Genomic DNA, 23,385 nt, shown 5'->3' with positions numbered 1-23,385 from the left:
GACAACAACAACAACAACAACCGCCATTCGCCACTAAGTGGCGGTGACGTCACCACGACGCTTGTGCCAGGCTATGTGCACCCTGAGGCCACGTGAAGTGTCGAACGCCCGCTGGCAGGAGGTCACGGGACAGACCCAGGTGCCACGGGTCGACTGACTGAGATGACTGGCTGATGCACCACCTGTGCCCCCTACTGTGTCAACCTGCTGTGCTTTAGCCACCCGGCGCTCCGCTCGTTGTTCTGAGCATCGTTCCTCCGCCCTCCGTTGTTGTTGGAGGGCGACTGCCTCCAACTGCCCAGTAGCATCCTTCACGAGCCTCCTCCACAGAGGCCGATCTTGACACCGCTGGTACCAGTCATCGGCAAGTCCACTCAGCTCCACGTCCTCCTGTACCACATCACTCCATCTCTTCTCTAGCCCGTGCCGCGCCCGCTTAGCCCCCTCAATCCGGCCAAACAAAAGCTGTTTCGGCATGCGGTGGCTGGGCATGCGGGCTACATGACCCAGCCATCGCAGCCTTGCCTGCCAGAGGAGCTCACCGATGGGACCCTGCCCAGATCTTTCAAGGATTTGTGAGCTCCTCACACAATCCAGTCTGGTTAAACCCAGGATGGATCGTAGGCAGGCCAGCCTAAATGTTTCTAACCGGCGAAGATGTTCCATTAGGGGGGTCCACGTTTCGCAAGCGTAGAGAAGGGAGGGAATGACCGTGGCCGAGAAGACCTGAAGCTTAGTGCGGAGCGACAGACCAGGTAGCTTCCACACAGCGTTACGCAACCGATGAAAAGATATTGCCGCTCGACTGATTCGGAGTGAGACCTCTGCTGTTAAACTGGAGCCAGTCATAAGCACACTGCCCAGGTATGGGAAACTCTCCACTCTCTCCACAACTGCCCCATAACCGATTGGGAGTTGTGGGGGTGGAGTGTCCGATGGTACAAAATACCCAGGCAGGTGCTTAGTTTTGGTGGGGCTGATGGTAAGGCCCCACCTCTTAGTGGCACGCTCCAGTCTCAGCAGCAGCGTCTCCAACTCCTCCTCTGACTGAGCAGCTATTACCAAATCATCAGCATACATAACGTGGTTGAGCAATAGGGAGCCATCCCTTGACCGCACCCGGGCATCGATTAGCCTCCCATTATATCTGTACCATATGGAGATTCCCCCGGTACAGCTATTGAAGGCTTCACGAACTACGTGGTCAAAATAGATGTTAAATAATGTGGGAGCCAGAGGACATCCCTGTTGCACCCCAAGGTGTACAGGGAATGGCTCTGACTCCCGGCCACGTAGTTTTACCCGGGCCCGCTCACCATCATGAAGGTCCTTAATGATCGTGAGCAGAGGGTCAGGTACTCCAAAAGCACGAAGAACGACCCAGAGCCCAGGCCTACTGATGGTATCATAGGCCTTGACCAGGTCAATAAAGCAGAGATGTAGGTCTTGTTGGAATTCCCTACACCTCTGCTGTAGCAGACGGACAGAAAATATGGCATCTGTGCAGGACCGCCCTTTCCTGAAACCGCGTTGGGGCTCCGCAAGCCTCTCCTCAGCGTGCCTGGCAAGGCGATGCTGAATAATCCTTGCCAGGACCTTTCCCGGCACACTGAGGAGTGAGATGCCCCTGCAGTTACAGTCTGTGCGGTCCCCCTTCTTAAAAAGGGGGACCACCAGGGCATCCTTCCAATCCTGCGGAACCCGTCCAGTGGTCCAGACTGTTATGATGTCAAATAGGGCAGTCTGTGCACAAACGCCACCCTCCCTCAGCACACTGACACACACACCATGATACACACACTGACTGGAGGATGTGGAGCGTGGTCAACACATCTATGCCTGAAACATTTTAGAAAGAAGCGGAGAATACGGAACAACCCACCTGTTGTCCATTTCGATTTCCGCGTTGCCTCTAATCTTCAGTCTTGCTGTGTATCCACCGTTTGATGGAGCTCGCCTTCTATAGCGAGGATATCCATCATCTCCAGTTTGTGTGTCTTTAATAAATTGTCTCGGATATTTCTTGCTGCTCTCTATGTCCTTCATACATGCTGCTGCATTGACATTAAGGTTTCCGCATGGTCCATGAATCATATTTGCGGTCACTACTGCAAACAGATTTTGGGTCTTCCTCTGGATTTGTAAACTTGGCAGATATAACATCGATTTGGTTTGGATGAATTTTTTTCTTTCAGCCAGATTAAAATATGAGCGTGGGGAAGTCATCTACATCATTAGACCTCCTTTGGCAGTACCAAAATATAATAATAGTAGGGGTTTTCCCCTTTTTTCTGGTAACAAAACTGAAACCTTTTTACAAGGATTCATGTTACAGCATTAACCACAATACCTGCAGTCAAAATGCAAACAAAACACACGCACTATGATAATATATTGGCATTGTCCTTGAAACCGATTGGTCCACACCAAGGGACGGCTTTCTTGAGAGCCTCGACCCAATTGGTGCTCGAGCAGAGGACGCCAAAAGGTTTCAGTTTTGTTGCCAGAAAAAAAGGGGAAACCCCTATGATGTGGAAGTCCTCGCTTCTGCCACTCAGTTGAGTACATCCAGCATCTTGTTTCTCCAAAAAACACGACTCTCAGTGAATGCTCTCGATGAATTTAACTTGCTTTTGTCTGAACACCCTGGCTGTGAAGTTGTATCGACGGCTGGGTGTCTGGCCGAATGAAAGTTTTTATAATTTTTTTGTTTTATCTCAGGCCAAGTTGGATTACATGTAAAGGTAATAAATAAGTCGGGGACATCCATACGCTCGAACGTACGACATGGCACCTTGAGCATATTCGTGCATGCGTCTAGGGCTTCCTGCGAACGTAGCAGACGCCTGGATGCTACAAGGGGGGGGGGGGGGGGGATGTAGCGCCATTGTTGGGCTGTATGCGTATTACCACGGGAGCTGACCTGTAATAGCGGACATGCGTCAACAGGGGGTGGTGTACAGACCAGGTGGGACGAACTGGGCCCCCAGACCCCAGCTGGGGGATGTTCCAGGGCCCCCTAGAGAGTTCCATAAGGCTTGGCCAGGGGCGGAGAGACCCTGGAACGGGAATAAAAGCCGGACCCCTGAACGGGTTTGGTGGTCCTCGTCCACCTGAAGCTCTGAAGAAGACTCTGAGCGCTACCCTGAAGACCCTGAAGACCCTGAAGCGAAGAGCCCAGTGACCCTGGCTAGGGTCGGGTTCAGACATAACCAGTGTAGGGTTAGCGCTAGAACCAGAGTAAGGGCACCGTAGTGTGGAGGGACTGCCTCCTGAGGTTATCGGCTGTGAGGGGTCGTAACCCCTCTGTGCTGTGGTTCCCTTGTTGAATAAACGTGTTGCCTCTAGTGAAGCGTCTCGCCTCGTCTTGGGCCCACTGCACGTGTCACCTATGGTAATAAAACCTCTCGTCGCAAAAAATTAGCGGCGTGCGAAAGTGAAAGGTGTTAACGAAGTAAAAATAAATGTTCATTTAAAGCTTTCGTGACTGCAAGGAATTCATGTTCTTGGTTCTTTCGGTTAAGTCACCACGTAGAAGGGAAACGATAAAATAATAAAAATATAAAACAATAAAATTCTCACGACGTTTCGACTGCAACACGAGCAATCGTCGTCAGGTGTGAAAACCACAGCAAGAAATTTTGAAAAAAGTGGCGGGTTTTTTTAACGTTAGCACCACGGAGAGCGATTTGGCAGTTTATTTAGAAGGACGAGTCCATCTATGTTAGGAATAGAGGAGGGGGGAGACGAAAATAATGGAATGCGGTTTGAAAGCCACCATAAGCGTGAACAATCAATTAAGACCCGAAATGGTTCATCAAATCTTTCCAATGATTGCTAAGCCAGAATCCATCTTCCCGGTTGAAATTGTCTCTGTGCTTGTATATGTGGATAGCCTCATGAACGAATCTCTCATGGTAGCCAGATGGCTTACAAAGAACCTCTGTCTTGGAGAAGTCAATGTCATGTGAGCCTACTGAATTATAACAATGATCTGCCACGGCCGAGGTGTTGGTCCTACCATGTTTCAGGTCTGCTTTGTGTTCACGAATGCGGACCGAGACATGTCGTTTGATTTCTCCAATATAACTACTACCACAGAGGCAACTTAGTTTGTAGACGCCAGTGTACTGTATTTTCGAAATCACATCTTTAACAGATGGAACCAGATCACGGCTTTATGTAATGTGTTGAATCAGGCCTGGATCTTGTGTTTATTCAAGATTTTGGAGATCTTTTTTGTGATCCCCGCAATGTAGGGTAAAGTGATGGTTTTGAAAGGCTCCTCAAGAGGGTCCTTCTTCATGGTTGGAGTGATAGCTTTGCGGATTGTGTAGTCGGAGTAACCATTAGCCTTAAGAGCTTGGTGTACGTGCTTGAGTTCACTGGCTATGTGTTCCTGGTCGGATATGCATTGGGCTCTATGGTGCAGAGTCTTGATCAGGGAATTCTTCTGGAATGGATGGTGGTGGGAATCCGGTTTCAGGTAAGCATCCGTATGGATAGTTTCCTGTAGTCAGAGTGGCTCATTGAACCATCAGGTCTCTTTTTTATTAGGAAATCCAAAAAAAAGGTAGCTTGCCATCTTTTTCGACTTCCATGGTAAATCTGATGGCTGGGTGTATGGAATTAATGTGGTCGAGGAATTGGTCTAGAGCAGGCCGGCCATGTGGCCAGATGATAAAAGTGTCATCCACGTACCTCTTCCATAAGGTTGGGCGCAGAGTGGCAGTCTGGATGGCGTCAGTCTCAAATTTCTCCATGAAAATGTTGGCTACAACCAGAGATAGGGGGGAGTTCATTGGGGTGCCCTCAGTTTGTAGAAAGTTCCATTCCAAGTGAAGTATGTATTGGTTAAGCAGTGTCTCACCAGGGGGGGTACCTCAGTGTTTATTCCTTGATGAACCAAGTCTTCAATGATTGCGATGGTGTCAGGTACAGGAACTTTGGTGAATAAGGAAACTACATCAAAACTAAATTTTGATTTAAAGCTTTCGTGACTGCAGTAATTCATATTCTTAGTTCTTTCGGTAAAGTCACCTTGAAGGGAAACAATAAAATAATAAAAAATATATAAAACAATAAAAAAAAATTCGACGACCGTTTGTGTTATGGTCGAAACGTCGTGAGAATTTTTGTTTTTGTTTTATTTATATTTTATTATTTTATTGTTTCCCTTCAACGTGACTTTACCGAAAGAACTAAGAATACATCAAAACTGACAAGCAGGTCGTCTGGGGACATGGAAATACTCGCGATTGTAGATACCAGGTGAGTAGAATTTTGTACCGCAGAGGTGGTTTTTCCAGTGAAAGACCACATGATTTCAGACAGAAAACGAGCCAGTTTGTAGGTGGGGAAGTTGATACAGTGAGGGAAAAAAGTATTTGATCCACTGCTGATTTTGTACATTTGCCCACTGACGAAGAAATGATCAGTCTATAATTTTAATGGTAGGTTTATTTGAACAGTGAGAGACAGAATAACAAAAAAATCCAGGAAAACGCATGTCAAAAATGTTATAAATTGATTTGAATTTTAATGAGGGAAATAAGTATTTGACCCCCTCTCAGAAATATTTCTGGCTCCCAGGTGCCTTATACAGGTAACGAGCTGAGATTAGGAGCACACTCTTAAAAAGAGTGCTCCTAAACTCAGCTTGTTACCTGTATAAAAGACACCTGTCCACAGAACCAATCAATCAGATTCCAAACTCTCCACCATGGCCAAGACCAAAGAGCTCTCCAAGGATGTCAGGGACAAGATTGTAGACCTACACAAGGCTGGAATGGGCTACAAGACCATTGCCAAGCAGCTTGGTCAGAAGGTGACAACAGTTGGTATGATTATTCGCAAATGGAAGAAACACAAAAGAATTGTCAATCTCCCTCAGCCTGGGGCTCCATGCAAGATCTCACCTCGTGGAGTTGCAATGATCATGAGAACGGTGAGGAATCAGCCCAGAACTACACGGGAGAATATTGTCAATGATCTCAAGGCAGCTGGAACCATAGTCACCAAGAAAACAATTGGTAACACACTACGCCGTGAAGGACTGAAATCCTGCAGCGCCCGCAAGGTTCCCCTGCTCAAGAAAGCACATATACATGCTCGTCTGAAGTTTGCCAATGAACATCTGAATGATTCAGAGGACAACTGGGTGAAAGTGTTGTGGTCAGATGAGACCAAAATGGAGCTCTTTGGCATCAACTCAACTCGCCGTGTTTGGAGGAGGAGGAATGCTGCCTATGACCCCAAGAACACCATCCCCACCGTCAAACATGGAGGTGGAAACATTATGCTTTGGGGGTGTTTTTCTGCTAAGGGGACAGGACAACTTCACCGTATCAAAGGGACGATGGACGGGGCCATGTACCGTCAAATATTGGGCGAGAACCTCCTTCCCTCAGTCAGGGCATTGAAAATGGGTCGTGGATGGGTATTCTAGCATGACAATGACCCAAAACACACGGCCAAGGCAACAAAGGAGTGGCTCAAGAAGAAGCACATTAAGGTCCTGGAGTGGCCTAGCCAGTCTTCAGACCTTAATCCCATCAAAAATCTGTGGAGGGAGCTGAAGGTTCGAGTTGCCAAACGTCAGCCTCGAAACCTTAACGACTTGGAGAAGATCTGCAAAGAGGAGTGGGACAAAATCCCTCCTGAGATGTGTGCAAACCTGGTGGCCAACTACAAGAAACGTCTGACCTCTGTGATTGCCAACAAGGGTTTTTCCACCAAGTACTAAGTCATGTTTTGCAGAGGGGTCAAATATTGATTTCCCTCGTTAAAATGCAAATCAATTTATAACATTTTTGACATGCGTTTTTTCTGGATTTTGTTGTTGTTATTCTGTCTCTCACTGTTCAAATAAACCTACCATTAAAATAATAGACTTATCATTTCTTTGTCAGTGGGCAAACGTACAAAATCAGCAGGGGATCAAATTTTTTTTTCCCTCACTGTAGTAGAGACGATGGGACGAAGGGGTGAATCTACTTTATGTATTTTTGGTAAGCCGCATAATCTTGGTGGCCTGGCAGTAGAAGGTTTCAACGAGAACTGTTTGGTTTGATCAATTAATGCGGTTGAATCAGAAATGATTTTGTTGGTTTGTATGACGAGGCTGTTGGTGGGATCTCTTTTTATTTTTGTATAGCTACCATTGATGAGTAATTCTTGAATTTTGTTGTTATATTGTATTTTATCCATGATGACAGTGGCATTGACCTTGTCGGCTGAGAGGATGACAATGCCATCCCTCTTTTTTAATTTCTATAATAATCAGATTTGAATATTTATATTTATTTATTTTTATTTAAAAATAATCAAATTTGATTAGTAAAATTTGAAAGGAAATTTTATATATTTATTATTTAAAATACTCAAATGTGATTATTTGTAAGTTTTATTTTTTATTATTTTAAAATATTAAAATTTTGTTATAAAGAAAGGCTAAATTATTAATTAAATATTCCTGCCTTGATTTATTATGTAAAAGTAATAGAAATTGGTCAATTATTTTATTATTTATTCATTATTATTTTAAAATAATCCAATTGTTATTTTAACTTATAATGTATATTTATTTATTATTTTAAAATAATCAAATTTTATTATTTTAATTTATACATTTTTATTTATTTAATCTTATTTTAAAAATAATCAAATTTGTTTTTTATGTACTTATTCTTATTTAAAAGCAATCAAATTTGATTATGAAAAATTTCGTTTTATTTATTTATTATGATTTTACAATAATCTAATTTGATTATTTTTATCATTTATTATTATTTATTTAATATTATAAAAAATTAATCAAATTTAATTATGTAGTCCGAGTCCGACCTAGGGGGAGGCCCACGACTGCTTCAGATCTCCGTCGCCGGCCCCAGTCGGCCGAGAGAGGCGTCACGTGACGAGTGGCTGTGGGGTCACACCAAGCCGCGCGAACATCGCCAGAGGACACATCGATCCGAGAATCGATGTCACGCGTTGGAATCGCCCCGCCGCCGCCGCCCGCTGCTGCCGCTGACGCTCGGCGATCCGCGCAGGCGTCGATTTTTTTGCGACAGGATCGCGAATCGATTCCCTCCGGCGCTCCACGCCATCACGACGATGTTGACCACCGCCGCCTCCGCCGCCCGGCACGCGGCCAAGCGCCTGGGAGTCAATGGCGAAGGCAACGACCGCGTCCAGGCGGGCGCGATGGTGAGCGTCAGTGACGAGCGACTTGACGAGGTGTTTTTATAACGAGAAGATGTTTCTTTTACTCCTCCTCGCCCAGAGCCTCGTTGTGAGGCCTGGGCCAGAGGCTTCACTCAGGCGACGTGCCACCACCACCACCAGCCGTGTTTATATTATTTAACGTGATTGTTTAGCTTTGTAACTCGCAGATTCCAGTGCCGTTGCGAAGAGCTTCTCGTTGTTGGTGTTGGGGATGGACCACGCGGACCACAGCATCGCTAGGCTCTGCTTACGTTCAGTAAAACGCGTTTTGGTAAACGTGGATTTCGTGTTCGTTAACACTTTGGGCTATTTCCAGTGTAATTTTTTTATACGGCGTTTTCTCTTCTAAGGGTGGGTATTCTCTTTGCACTGAACTAAAATAATAAAAAAATATGAAACAATAAAAACATTACTCATTGTTTTTTTCGGTAAAGTCACGTATGTAGAAATACAATAAAATTATTAAAACAAAAAACAATCACGACGTTTCGATCACAACGCAAGCGATCTTCATCAGGTGTCAAGAACAAATCACGGAGGTAAATACAGCAAAAGATGAGAGACGAGAATTCAACAAACCTGAAACAACATTATGTGAAGCACATCCAGTCAGGCCAACAACACAGACACTTCCTGGCGGACCACGAATAAAAACATTGCCTACCAGGAGAAATTCGTTCATGAGGCTATCCACATATACAAGCACAGAGACAATTTCAACCGAGAAGATAGATTCTGGCTTAACAATCATTGGAAGGATTTGATAAACCATTTCGGGTCTTAATTGTTCACGCTTACGGTGGCTTTCAGACCGCATCCATTATTTTCGTCTCCCCCCTCCTCTTTTCAGAACATAGATGGACTGGTCCATCTGAACAAACTCTCAAATCGCTCTCCGTGGTGCTGACGTTAAAAAAAATGCCACTTTTGTTCAAATTTTCTTGCTGTGGTTTTCACACCTGATGATGATTGCTTCTTGTGTTGCAGTCAAAACGTCGTGAGAATTGTATTGTTTTATATTTTTATTATTTTATTGTTTCCCTTCTACGTGGTGACTTTACCGGAAGAACCAAGAATATTAATCCCTGCAGTCACGAAAGCTTTAAATCAAAAGTTAAAATACTAATTAAGTTAAAATACCGATATGTTAAATGTCCCACGCGATAGCGTCGTGGGGAAGCTCTTCGACCCTCCCCAATGTGATTAAAAACTTTGCGGAATAAAACTTTACAGCGTCTACAAAAGCGCACCTGGCGGTGGGGGATGCGAGTTCCAGAGTTTGTAACTCGAGGGCCGTTTAGATTGAAAGTTAAACTCGCGAACGTTCTTAGCGATTACTGAAATGATGGCACTGAGCTATGGCCATTTTTTGCCAAACGGATGCAGATTTAAAAAGCCCTTTAATGCAAGTGTCTGCATCTGCTCCGATATCACTTGCCGGCGATGTTAGCCGTGGCTTTATTTTGGTGATTTTGAAAAAGTTTTATGGTTTGGCCATGATTGTTTTGTTGTAGTACGGAGTTAGACTGATGGCTTTAATCTTAGTTGTCTTGTGGTTGTTGTTGTTTGACTTGCATCCCACTGGGATTTTTGCACACAGCGTTGGTGTACGGTGCTATTTCAAGGATTATTTTGCTGTTTTTTCCTGGATTTTTTGTTTGCACAGTCACACAAAGTCACTTTAAGATGTTTTTCCTGTTCATGTTTTTGTTTGTTGCGGTTGCACCCGATTCAAGAGCCAAATGGCTCACAGGGCTATACCAAATAAATGAAACTGAAAACTGTCTTCTCGGTATAGGAGGAAACAACAGCTTTGCACAATAGTCGTGTTGAGTTTGCTTCCTTGCCGACGTGCACAGGACACGTTTGAGGACCCACACAAGCCCCCACCGTCGGCTGTGGTTCACGTGCGGGGACTCTCAGACACAGCCCTCGAGTCGGACCTCGTGGAGGCCGTGCGGTACTTTGGCCTAGTCAGGTGACCAGTCGGTGGTGACCGTTGCCCGCATGGGGAAGGAAGCTGTATTATTATTATTGTTGTTTACCGAAAACACCAAAGATTAATTCCTGCAGTCACGAAAGCTTTGAACCAAGTTTAAACCGCCTCTACGGGGAGGTATAAGGTCTGTATCTTTGTGTCTGTCTTTGTGTTGTCTTGTGTTGTCTGTGTGTTGTCTCTGCTTGTGTATCTGCCTTTGTGTCTGTGCTTGGATTTGTTTCTCTGTGCTGTCTCTGCCTGTGTGTCGGTCTTGGTGCTTCCGAATGTTTGCTGCCGTGCTCCACTTTGCTCTATGCATACCTCATGCTAAAATGTCCCATTGTCTCTCAGCCTTGCCTTCTCATGCTAATATGTCCCATTGCCTCTCAGCCTTGCCTTCTCTGCCTATTTAAGGCGACTTCACTGTGTGCTTGTACCTGTGCTGGTCCGCTCTACTTGAATGTCTATGTGTGTGTGCCGTCTGTATCTTAAATTTCATACTTAACTTGCAATTTAGCAATCTTTGAAATAACGTAATCAACCAGGCTTTGCGTTAATTGTGTTTTGACCGACCGTCTGTGTTGCTTTATTTGGTTTCCAAATTCTGCTAAACTCTTGTCTGTTTGGTATGCTTCTCTCTCTGTGTCCCCTATTGTGTCGGTGTTAGTTCCCCCCTACTTGGGTGTCTGTATATACATCTGGGGTTATGTGTTTCCCCTCTCTCTTAAATTTAGCTCTTCTGTACCTGATGATGGCTGCTTGTGTTGCAACCGAAACGTCGTGCGCTATTATGTAATTTTATTATTTCTTATTTATACGTGACTTTACCGAAAAAAAGCAAAGATTATTGTTGTTATTATAGTTGTTATTATTGTTATTGGTGTTATTATTATTGTTATTATTGTTGTGGTGGTGGTGTTTGCGGACGTGGAGTGAACGTAGACCTTGGAAATTCGAGTATTACCGGTTTTCGGTTCAATAACTCAAGAAATTGCATAACACGAAAATACTCGATGGTTCTTAAGCACGGGGTGGGAGATGCCCTTTCTGGGGGTGCAAGACGTGCCAGATTATTTTTTAACAAGGTAAATCCATCGAAACACATTGAGCACGGGCACGTACGCACCGCTACTTTGTTCCATCAAACCTCTAAATTAATAAATATTGTACGTTTTAAAAATATATATATTGAGAACCAAAGGGTGGGTGGCAAGGCTGCAGGTTAAAGCTCAAGAACCACTTCCGTAAATAAAAAGTCGTGGCCCCGTTATGCGGCGGACGAGAGGGTGCGGCGTTGCCCACGTCACGGCGTGATCGGCGACGCCGTGCGTGGCTTACTCGGGGCCTTGCCAGCCTGAAGTGACCAACCAAAAACCACTTCATCTTCTTTGGGGTTCTTTCGGTAAAGTCACCACCGCGTAGAATGAGAATAAAATAATAAATTAATACAAATTAAAATAACACGATAAAATTCTCACGACGTTTCGGGCCACAACACAAGTGGCCTTCATCAGGTGAAGGGACGAGACTGCCAAACTGAAATGGGACAGTCTCGTCCCTTCACCTGATGAAGGCGACTTGTGTTGTGGCCGAAACGTCATGAGAATTTTATTGTGTTTTTAAATTAATTTATTATTTTATTCTCATTCTACGCGACTATACCGAAAGAACCAAAGAAGATGAATCCTTGCAGTCACGAAAGCTTTAAATGGAAACAAAAACCGTTTGTTCTTCAATTTCCCCAAGTCACGAATTCCCTCCGAATTAAAGTGCCACTGCTGCTTTTGTTGTGCCGTCTGACAAAAGCAGCACACGTTCAACTGTGATTAGTAACCGTGTTAAAAATTAATATCTCGTATTGAAATGGTGCACACACGTACCTTGTTTATGTACGTTTGAAGAGGCTTCGTTTGTCAGGTGATACATCGACAGAAGAAGACTACATTACCCTCAAGATGTATTTTAAATATAATTATATTCTTACAGTACATTCAATTCCAACGTACTACACTGCCAAACTGAAATGGGACGTGGCATCTAACCTGCATCCAACCAGTCTCCACTCCGTTGCATGCATTGAAACATTTCTTGAGATCAAATGAGGTGACTTGGAGCAGACCAACCTCGTGGTTAAAATTAACAACAACAGGCACGCGTTTTAAAGTCGGCCACATCTTTGAATAACGGCACTCGTTTGTACGTGGTGATGATACCCAAGACGCGGCAGGCGCTGGTGGAGTTTGAAGACCCGGAGAGCTCCCGCAGCTGCGTCGACTACTCGTCCAAGGGCTCCGTCTACGTGTGCGGGCAGCCGGCCTACTTTAACTTCTCTACCAGCCAGAAGCTTTGGCGCCCTGGCGTCCCGGGGGACAACGGCAACAGCAACCACATCCTGCTCTTCACCATTCTCAACCCCATCTACCCCATCACCACGGTGGGCATTGTTACACTTACAGCAGCTGGACATTAATGTGTGAATAGTTTGTCGGGTGTGCCATGCACACACGCGCGTGTTTCATTTATACGAGTGAAATTATGTCCGTTTTGGATTACAGTGAATGGCTTTGCTAAGGAAATTACATTGATCCTTTGGTTCATTTGAGGCAATTGAAGTCGTGTTTTTTGTTTGTGCTTTGAAGTCTACCAATGGCATTGAATAAAAAACAATATATAGACCTAATGTTGATTTTGGAAAGCGTTGATGTCCTGTATGGCTCGATCTTAAAAATTCACTGGAAAAAAAGCTTTTCAAATTTACTTGGTAATGCGTGCAAAATCACCTCGCTGCGTTTGTGTGCTCCATGTGGTCCTGCAGGATGTGCTTTACAACATTTGCAAACCATTTGGGCCTCTGCAACGCATTGTGATCTTCAGGAAGAATGGCCTGCAGGCCTTTGTGGAATATCCTTTCAACGAGATGCATAACCGTAACGATATGTCCGCCATTCACGTAATTTTACGTGTTATTTTGGAGATGCTAAATGTATTGTTTTTAAAATGAAATGGTCGTGTTTTCCTTAATTTTTGGCCACGTTTGTTTCGGTTGAGAGCGCCGAGAGAGCGAACTCATCTCTGAATGGAGCGGACATCTATTCGGGCTGCTGTACTCTTATAGTGGAGTATGCGAGGGCAAGTACAACCGATACTTTGTACATTCACAAGTGTGTTCACCACAACCTGGGTTTTTTCACCCGCAGACCAAAGATTTCATTTAATATTCTGAATTGACCACTTTGGTGAGCAAATAATGCTGAATACACACGGCAATTCATTGCTAGATGAGGGCTTCCGCACTCGATGCCTGTTGTGGGGGTTATTTGACTTGTGTGCGGGGTAAAGGAGTGTAGCATATATTGTGGCAGCATAGAAATACAATGCACCCAATGGATTTTACAGCTGCCCACCACACAGCCCCACAACCTACAACAACCCATTGTGCATGACGGGCATCCTTGCCGTTGTCTAAAGTCAAACTTTTCCCAATTGATATTACCGTGTGAGCGTGGTTCTCATCTGAGCCAGTGCCCTGAGCCAGTTAGTGGAAAATTCGCATCCAGTGGGAAGGGTAGAGTTGGTTTTTAATTCAATTTTATTTGGTGACGGGTGATTAGCATTCAGCCATAGGCTGCTTTGCGAGACCTGCAGAGTACCTGAGGGGAGATGTTACATTGTTAGCAGGAAATAAAATTACTGAACAGTAATAACGAATGCATCATTTTCATAACGGGGTTATGGCACTTCAACATTTTTGAGGTATACGATCAAGGCTAACGCTTTACAGTACACGAGGAACACCGCGAATAAATAATACCGAGTTAGGCAGAGCATGCCAAACTTATGTGCGATTAAACAAGTTTGGAATTTAAATAGGTCACCGAGGGATAGCGATTTTATCTGCAAACACGAAGGGAGCTTGTTCTAACGAAGAGGGATAATCAACACTTGATCTTAAACAAAAAACCGGTGGCAGAAGGCCACTGTTTTCCCACAACTCCGATAAGCACGCTTTTGCTACGTACGGCGCGAAAGTTTAGCTTCCCGTTGACTTCCTACGTGTGGCAGCTCTTATTCATTCATCTCCCAGGAGGTTAAGGGTTGCGTTAAGTACCTCGGCTTCACCGCAAGTTGCATGCCGTAATTGTCTCGGGGGTAATGACCGCTTAATAATTATGCTTGTAAATTTTAAATGGTTCTAAAGTTTCGATTTAAAGCTTTCGTGACTGCAAGGATTAATCTTCTTTGGTTCTTTCGGTAAAGTCACCACGTAGAATGAGAATAAAATAATAAAATAAAACAATAAAATTATCACGACGTTTCGGCCACAACACAAGGTCGGGACGACAGGTTTGTTCCTTTCACCTGAAGAAGGCCACTTGTGTTGTGGCCGAAACGTCGTGAGAATTTCATTGTTTTATTTTATTTTTTTATCATTCTACGTGGAGACTTTACCGAAAGAACCAAAGAAGGTTCTAAAGTTATATAATTTTTTTCCCAGCATCTATGCCCTATATGCTGGCCACGAATAATGTTTATCTTTTCCCCCTGCTGTGTCCTCTTTACAGGCGATGCGTCTGAATGTGTTTAAAAATGACTCTGAGACCTGGGACTTCACCAACCCTGGCCTCAAGCAAGGTAAGACCAATATCGAGCATATCAGAGCCGCACTCTCTCGACAGCTGGTGGTGGTGAGCCCTCGGTGTGTGGGGGGGGGGGTGACGTTTTTAACGCAAGGGGTGGGGGGTGTGCACGGCGTGATGAAACAGGCATTGACTATTTCTGTACGTGGCCGGCTTTGCCGTGTTATACTTGAAGATCAGTGGCCAAGTAGAGGGGGAAGTTTGGAGTGTTCTCAAGAGGATAATGCAGCTTCTGCACTTGAGATTTTGGTTGCAGAAAAATGTCACACCTGCAGACACTTGGTTGTCTTGAAGCACATTGGTGTACTGTTTACAATCTACAGAACTTGGTCGTTGTCACAGGAAGTTATTTGAAACGCCATTCCCCTCTTTTGTATCAATCATGCAATCACTGCAATTGTGTAGAGCTGGTCAAGGTTATTTTCGTTTATACCTATCTTCTCCATATATAAAAGGCAAAGTTGTGAATATGTGTGTCTGTTCAAAATGTTTAGCGTACTTCCCGACATGCAACAAACTGGAAATTTGCCATGTGGGTACTTTCCAGACTGTACACCGTGCAAACATTACACAAATACACTTTTGTTTTTTGGGGGGGGGGGAGCTCGATAATGCATTTATTTTTTGCACGGCAAGTGAGCTGTGACGTCAAATCTGTCACGTGACCCGTAGTGTAGCGGTTAGCGCTACGCTGCGCTACGAACCCGGCGACCCAAGTTCGATTCCCGCTCACCGCCACCACCGGTGACGATTATTTTAACCGGTCCTGGGCCTCCCCTAGGTCGACTCAGCCTCAAACGAGTAACTGCTGTGGTGTGTGAACATCGCCAGTGGGGAGACAAAGGCGGCCGGGTAGTAACAGCTAGCGCAACATATAACTAAATAATCTTTGTGTTTTTTTAGCCCATGCTAAGCTTGCGTAGTTTACTCTGGGCAGATTGGTTTTAAACTCCTGCCCGTGTACTTTGTTTTTCTAGTTAACCCTTCACAACAATGTGGCAGTTTAAGTGAATGTTGTGAAGAACAGGATTCACAAGGAGGCATGTGGCTGCTGGAGTGTTCAATAATCCATTGGATTAATTTTTTTGTTACCATTAAAGCTGTTGCCCTGGTACTGGAGATGCGATAGACATTGCCATTAAGTTGGTGGCGTTTTAGATTTTGATCAGCTTTGAAGATTTTCCCAACGTCAAGTGCATGTGGCCCATAGGCGGGTACTCGGTTGTTCGGGGTGTATCAAGGCTGGGCATTTTTACACTACAGTGTAAAACCTTGCATTGCGAGCATAATTCGTTCCGGGAACGTGTTTGTAATCCAAAGCGCTCGTACATCAAAGCACTCGTCTATCAGTTGTGTGATCACGTGACTCACGGCAGTACAAAGTGTGTCTACACGTACACTGCTCGTATTGCAAGACCTCGCTCGTTTATCAAGTTAATATTTATTTACAATTTTAGCTCGTCTTGCAAAACACTTGCAGACCAAGTTACTCGCAATCCAAGGTTTTACTTTTATATTTAGATTTACCAGGGTGTGTGTCTGTTGGATCAGAAGTAGGTGGCAACTTTCACTGGCATATTTGAGGTGGACATTGCACGTTGCGTTTTTATATTTTGTAGGGTTGAGAAACCTTGACTGCATTATGTGGTGTCTGGATACTAAGCGGAGAAGCTTAGAGGATGTCAGAAAAGCCGATATTTACGATTGAAAATATCACTTATTATAAAGTAACCCTTTTAATTTGGTACGATTGAACCTGAACAGGAAAATGGTATCTTTGTCCCGAATACATTGTGTGTACGCACAGATATTAGTTTCCGAAGAGGTAAGTCTCGCCACTTTATCAAGGGAGCTTTAGGGACACGGTGCGGTTTGATTTTATCACCAAATTTCCGTAAACGCTTCGAAGAGTATTTTCCTCACTCCCAACATCAACGCTACAAGGAGCATCTGCGAGCATTGCCGCACACAGAAGCACACGGAGGCAATTTGCAAGCAACACACGAGCAATAAAGCGCCCGGCAGCCAACAGCCACCGACGTGAACGGCGACGACACGAACGGCGACATTGGCGACATCCTCGTCGGCACTTGGGAGGCACCGGGGACCAAGCAACCAACACGCCGCCGCCGCTGTGACACGCACGGCCGACCCGCGCCCCCCACGCCTGCAGCGCAGCACGCCGCGTCCGCTGCACCGCAACCGCCACGTGCCGCTTGGCAGAGGCCATCGGATAACCCACGTCCAGCCGCAGGCACCGGGGGACACGGCGCTGACAGACCGGCAAAGCACCAGAACCGCCGCGAAGAAGCCGGGAGCGACGAAAGCCCGCATTCACCGCGAACGGGACTTGGAAATAAGCCAAACGGAACGCGTGCCGATGCGTTTGGGGCTTAAAATCGCTCCGTTGGTGAGAATTTACCTCCACGCTCGTACGTTTAGACTGCCTTGCTAAAGTTTTGTTTGCAAACGAGGCTTTTGACATTGCTGATGCCAGACAACGCATTTCGCATCGGTTTATAAGCGGCGATCTTTTTCATTTTAAAGGTTCGTAAGGCCCCGTCGCCCACTTCAAGCGTCCCAATTTTAAGCCCCAAACCAAAAAGGGTCGCCGGAGAGCGAGAGGTGCGGTGGCATGGACAACGCGGGGGGGTCCATTTGTGCCGAGCGTGACTGCTGTTGGCGCAGGAAAGAAGGCGCCGGCCTTTCTGTTGCATCCTCCTCGCGATGGGTCGTCAGCCGCCGCCCGACTCTGGGCAACTTTGTGTTCCCGTCGAAGCGTAGACTGGGTAAGAAACGAGCGGGCATCGCAGGCGGCAACCACGGACACTCGCTGACGCCGCACCTCGGAACAATTTGTCGCGTGCATCTGTACACCTCCAATAAATTTTGTTTTTTCTTCTTCTTGCGATGAGCGTTTCTTTACGCGCTGTATTTTGTATGGTGCTCGTTATTTATGTTGCGCCATGTGAAATCTGCATTTTAAAAATACCGCCAATTGTTTTTATCGACAGACGCAGCGCACCCCCGTGTGGAGTGTGCCCGGAATTTCTTAATGTGTTGGTCATGTGAATGTTCTGGGTGCAGAATGCATTTTTTGGATTGTCCTTATTTTGTGCAGCAATGAGCGCTTATGTTTCCCGTGGGTGAATTTGGTGATCGTTTTTTTTTTTGTTTTCAGAGGACAATGCAATGATGCCAGCGAAGCAAACGTCTCTCCTTGGCGACCATCCCAAAGCACACGCTTGCGGTGGTGGCGACTGTGGAGGTAATCCCCTTGTTGCGAATGCTATAATTTCGGTTTCCTTCAGCTTGCTGTCAGATTGAAAGAACCTGCTGCCTGTTGAGAACATTTCTTATTTGGAATTAGTGTTAAGGTGCATCCTAAAAACCTTTTTTTGCGATTAACAATTGCAACGTATGAGTTGCTTTGTGTTTTAAGAGACGATATTTCCAATAGCTATCAGATGTATTGGGTATTTAAAACAAGCTATGCTGAATAAGAGCTCTAGCTTGGTGGCCCTCAACCTAAAATAAAAACTAGTTTAGTCTATTCCCTAGGCAACTGAGTCTTCTGGACCAATGTTTTCCAGTGTCTCCAAGGAGTAGAGTGGTGATTCCTGGGTTACCTGACCTTATAGGAAAGGGCACACGTGTGTAAGATGATGGTTGTCATAAATCTGTTTTTCAGAGAAGTTTAGAGAGTTTCAGCTAGTTCACTATGCGTTACCCCCTCTTGTGTGTTTGCGTCACAGGCCACCAGCAGCCACCACCACCGGGCGTCGACTACGGATCTGGCCGCGACGGCATGGGCGGTGGGGGAGGAATGGGCATGGGAGTAGGCATGGGCAACCAGGTTGGGCCCCAGGGTGGTACCCAGGGCCAGCACGTGCAAGCCATGATGAACCAGCAGGCCGACAACAAGGTCCTCATTGTGTACGACTTGGACGCCGAACGCTTCAACTGCGACCGCGTGTTTAACATCCTCTGCCTCTTCGGCGACGTGGAGAAGGTGCCTTCGCTGGGTGTTGCGCGCACCTGCTTTGAAATGAGTCCCTGTTTTTTTTCTTCCAAAGGTTCAACCGCGGTGCAATGCGTACGCACGCGTGTGGTGCACGTCGTGCGCTGATCGTGTTATATAAAGTGGGAGATTCACACGACCAAATTTGTTCACCGATTGACAACATACACATTTGGTCATTTTCTTTACAAAAATGTACCCAATGCGAAGTGTTCTTTGTGCATGTTTTCTAATGGCCCCTCGGCCAACACTTCACATTTCAACAATGCGTTACAACGAAACTTGTAGATATTTTCGTGCAAGATTGCGCGATGCTGAACCGTCTTACGGGTTGTTATTTTTGTAGGTTAAGTTCCTGAAGAGCAAGCCGGGAGCCGCCATGGTCGAGATGGGAGATCAGTACGCCGTGCACAGGGTGGTTTTTCACCTCAATATGTCTCAGATCTTTGGAAATAAAATCAACCTCTGGTGAGCCTTTTTGTTCCCGTGTTAAATTGGTAAATGTAACTCGTCATATCCTGTTAATGTAATTGGATACTGCTTTCCATTTAGAGAAGACAACTTTAGTAAATATTTAGTGCAAGTGACTAAATTTTAGGACGGTGAAAAAGAGAGCTGATGAATACCGTGAACGAAACACTCGTCACAGCTCACGAGGACCCCGGTGACTTGCTGTCCAGAGCCTTTATTGAAGTGGCGAACATGAAATTTAGATTCTAGATTTGAAGCTTTACGGGGAGGGCCTTTATTGAAATAGCGAACGTGAAATTTGGATTCTAGATTTGAAGCTCTACGGGGAGGGCTTTCACCTATCTGTTAGAGCTTTCAACAGACAACGGGACAAGAAGTCAAAGCTCATCGAGACGCTGACCTTCCTCAAAAGATGCCGCGATCACAAGCTTAAAGGACGCGACCTGGGCTTGCTGTCTTCACTCCAACGCTGTCCTCTGGACAGTCCGGTCCCTTCACCTGATGAAGGCCACTTGTGTTGTGGCCGAAACGTCGTGATTTTTTGTTATTTTATTTTTTACCCACGTGACTTTACCGAATCGAACCAAAGAGCACGTGAAATTTGGAACGTGATAAAATAAAAACTAAAAACAGTTTCTTCGCGCTATTCCCTCCCTTCCGCCCTCGTCTCGGCAGCGTGTCGAGGCAGCGGTCGATTGTGCCGGGCCAGGCGTTCGAGCTGCCGGACGGCACCGACAGCTACAGGGACTACGCAGGTTCTCACAACCACCGCTACGCCGACAGCGAGAAGGCGGCGAAGAACCGCAACCAGCGTCCCACCGCGGTGCTGCACTTCTTCAACGCGCCCACGGACATCACGGCCGAGATGTTCGCGCAGGTTCGTGCCCCCGCCGCCCCTTCAGCCTGCTGCCAGCAGCGCAGAAGGGGAGCGCGTTCGGTTTCTTTAAAAGTTTTCCCAGGTGAAGCTTTTATAAATATTCAAGTCCAAATTTTGCACATGAAACAATCGTGGGTTTTTAAGATGAGCCTATTGATGTTGTGGAGTTTGTGGTGGCCAATGACACGTTTCCTGTGACGGGACAAATGTAAAATGGTGTAATGTAGTTTCCTTTCAGCGCTTAAAACATAAGATGTATAAATAATGCAGTCGATGTTCCAAAGGGACTTTTTTGTTACAGACTAGACAACACCTCGCGTTAATTTGTCCTGTTTAATACATTACGATTCATATTCGTATTCGAAAGGTTTACATTTCAGTCTTTGGACATTGTTTCTGCAAATGGTTGCATTCCCCCTGAGTCTATGCTTGGTGTTCACAATAATCTGAGCACTTTGAAAGACTGCTCCAAAGCTGGCGAATGTAAATTAAAAAATGGACAACGGGATTTGTGCCTGCAATTAAAATGACATCTCCCGAATGCTTTACCGGTGCACGTTAACTGTTACCAACTATAACGTGAACGCCGCCCGTTCTGTCCCCGCAGCTGTGCGACGAAATGTCGATTGCGAGGCCCCGCTCTTTCAAAGTGTTTTCTGGAAAAAGTAAGTCCCGCAAAGTATGTTTATTATTTATCTTACGTGTCATGGCACAGAATAAATCGTGTACTGTATTCTCCATGCAATCGTCGCTTGATTTACAGCACGACACCAGATGATCTGCAACGTGTGCTATGAGGCCATGCTCAAGAAACCCTGTGAGAAATTCTCTCCCGAGAGCAGTCCTTGCTATTCACTCGCGCCCAAGCTGACTGAAGCGTGTTAGCGTAGCCAAGGCATCGGACTGAAGCCTTCCTGCTGCAGAAATTCACCGACGACTGACACCACCCTTTAAACACGGCTTCTTTAGGTAAAGTCACGTAGAAGGGAAACAACAAAATAATAAATATATACAAACACAGACAATTTCAACCGAGAAGATGGATTCTGGCTTAGCAACCATTGGAAGGATTTGATAAACCATTTCGGGTCTTAATTGATTGTTCACGCTTACGGTGGCTTTCAGACCGCATCCATTATTTTCGTCTCCCCCCTCCTCTTTTCAGAACATAGATGGACTCGTCCATCTGAACAACTGCCAAATCGCTCTCCGTGGTGCTAACGTTAAAAATAACCGCCACTTTTTTAAAATGTTCTTGCTGTGGTTTTCACACCTGATGATGATTGCTTGTGTTGCAGTCGAAACGTCGTGAGAATTTTATTGTTTTATATTTTTATTATTTTATTGTTTCCCTTCTACGTGGTGGTGACTTTACCGAAAGAACCAAGAATATGAATCCCTGCAGTCACGAAAGCTTTAAATCAAAATGGCGAAGGGTGTTGCGTTTTACACGACCCAAATTACTCTATGAGCGACGGTCCGTCCACGTGTCCAGCCGATAGGAGCGTGTCCGGCCTGATGGAGTGGGAGACCAAGAACGATGCCATGGAGGCTCTGGCGTGCATTAACCATCACCCCCTGAAGAACGCAAGTAAGTTGTGGGGTGTTGGCCATTTGTGTTGGTGCGATGACATTGAAGCGGTGCTGCATTATCGGCAAATCTTTGGTCGTACGCTCTGTTGAGCACCTAATGTTCAGATTTGGGGGGGGCGCTTGTTATTACCATAGCACCATCTGTGTACACTGGCTGCCTAGCAGCCTTGGGTGAAATTGCAGGAAGCGAAAGCAGTTGTAGATTGTTGTATTATATATTAACAGGTTGTTATTTATGGGCGATTTGGATTTCGTTGTTGTTGTTTGCATATACAGAATGGAATTGAAAGTTGACATAGCCAAGCACTTTCACTTATCACAACTCAACGTTATCTTAGCTCCCTGAACGAGTTTGTTAACATCAACAAAGACCCTCCTAAGAATCGCTTCATTGTTTTAAGTTTTTGTGTGCTCCAGTGAAGACGTCATGTGGCTCCCCTGTTTTTATTTTCTCAGATGTTCCATACTTCTACACCCTCAAACTGTGCTTCTCCACTGCCCAGCCTTCATAGAAGACAACTCAACATGTTTCATGCCGTATTGAACGTCGGTGTCAACATCATTGTCACTTTGTGTATTATTTGTGAATGTCCCATCACTCTTGTTGAAAGTTAACCGTAGGTATAGGTCGAAAGTGCAATTTGACGCGTTTACATTTTAGTTGTCATTTTTTGGAGGATTAATTTAGATTTCTATATTGACTGCACCGAAAGATTTTAAAGGTCGCAGTGGAAATGAAGAATGTTGAAATTAAAATAATTATGATTAGTCTCCTTAACCTGCCGAGTTTGTCTGCCGTGTGCATTGCTATTTTGTCCATGAGCCCCAAACCAGATTTCACTTGGCAGTCCTCGGGTGCCGTAACTTTAGCGGCTCCAATTAATTTACAATTTGGGGGGGTTCTCAACTTGCTCATAGCCAAAGTTTTTGCTCCCACCACGAGTGATGCTCCTTTCTTGCTGTAGCCCATGGCACTAATATTGCCCATTTAATTTCATAACGGAGAGCTCTGAAATAAATGCCAAAGAGACCCTTTTGGGGGGGGGCTGGTAAAAATATACCCCGACTCATTGAAAATCCCATTGAAAAACATGGGTTGGCATTCTGTACAGTGCGTGTATTTAGCAGGTTAATACGCTTGCAAATATAAACCCCAAGAGAAAATAGAACCGTGTTTGAAAATAAAAGCATGGAGAGATGCATGTTTGACATCGAACTGGAATCGATTGAACATGAGCGTGGAGACATGAAGGAAGTTGGGCATAGGGTAGGTGAGTGACTGAGTGAATGAGTGACTGAGTGTGTGGGTGGCTAGGTGAGTGACTGTGTGTGTGGCTAGGTGAGTGACTGAGTGTGTGGGTGGCTAGGTGAGTGACTGTGTGTGTGGCTAGGGAGTGACTGAGTGTGTGGGTGGCTAGGTGAGTGACTGAGTGTGTGGGTGGCTAGGTGAGTGACTGTGTGTGTGGCTAGGTGAGTGACTGAGTGTGTGGGTGGCTAGGTGAGTGACTGTGTGGCTAGGTGAGTGAATAAGTGACTGTCTATGTGGGTGGCTAGGTGAGTGACTGCGTGAATGAGTGACTGT

The 23,385-nt window shown here is 45.4% G+C and overlaps 1 protein-coding gene across 3 annotated transcripts; it reads left to right on the top strand.

The window, feature by feature from the left end:
- Positions 1-8,064: 8,064 nt before the first annotated feature.
- LOC142913922 (heterogeneous nuclear ribonucleoprotein L-like) lies at positions 8,065-23,005 on the top strand. 3 transcript variants are annotated; one of them, XM_076061026.1, is made up of 12 exons: positions 8,065-8,238; positions 12,423-12,638; positions 13,020-13,105; positions 13,237-13,333; positions 14,767-14,836; positions 18,023-18,109; positions 18,597-18,853; positions 19,209-19,330; positions 20,009-20,210; positions 20,818-20,875; positions 21,706-21,801; positions 22,260-23,005. In XM_076061026.1, exons 1-12 carry the CDS (start codon positions 8,116-8,118, stop codon positions 22,313-22,315), a joined length of 1,470 nt encoding a protein of 489 aa, XP_075917141.1. In that variant the 5' UTR covers positions 8,065-8,115; the 3' UTR covers positions 22,316-23,005. The 3 variants fall into 3 exon arrangements, with proteins under 3 accessions (XP_075917141.1, XP_075917143.1, XP_075917144.1); XM_076061028.1 differs by having other exon boundaries at positions 8,067-8,208; XM_076061029.1 differs by lacking the exons at positions 19,209-19,330; positions 22,260-23,005 and having other exon boundaries at positions 8,067-8,238; positions 21,706-21,793.
- The last annotated feature ends 380 nt before the right edge of the window (positions 23,006-23,385 follow it).

Source organism: Petromyzon marinus, unplaced genomic scaffold (genome assembly GCF_048934315.1).
Source record: "Petromyzon marinus isolate PM22_M1 ecotype Great Lakes invasive population unplaced genomic scaffold, UKy_Petmar_22M1.pri1.0 PM_G_Scaffold_27, whole genome shotgun sequence".
NCBI lineage: Eukaryota > Metazoa > Chordata > Hyperoartia > Petromyzontiformes > Petromyzontidae > Petromyzon > Petromyzon marinus.
This window is presented reverse-complemented; position numbering and strand designations above follow the sequence as displayed.

What these genes read in the sequence shown, in the direction of transcription:
- LOC142913922 (XM_076061026.1), top strand. Translation starts at nt 8,116, where the DNA reads ATGTTGACCACCGCCGCCTCCGCCGCCCGGCACGCGGCCAAGCGCCTG. An exon ending in TTATAGTGGAGTATGCGAGG is followed by an intron (nt 13,334 to 14,766) that starts GCAAGTACAACC and finishes TCCTCTTTACAG; the next exon opens with GCGATGCGTCTGAATGTGTT. An exon ending in TCTTCGGCGACGTGGAGAAG is followed by an intron (nt 18,854 to 19,208) that starts GTGCCTTCGCTG and finishes TTATTTTTGTAG; the next exon opens with GTTAAGTTCCTGAAGAGCAA.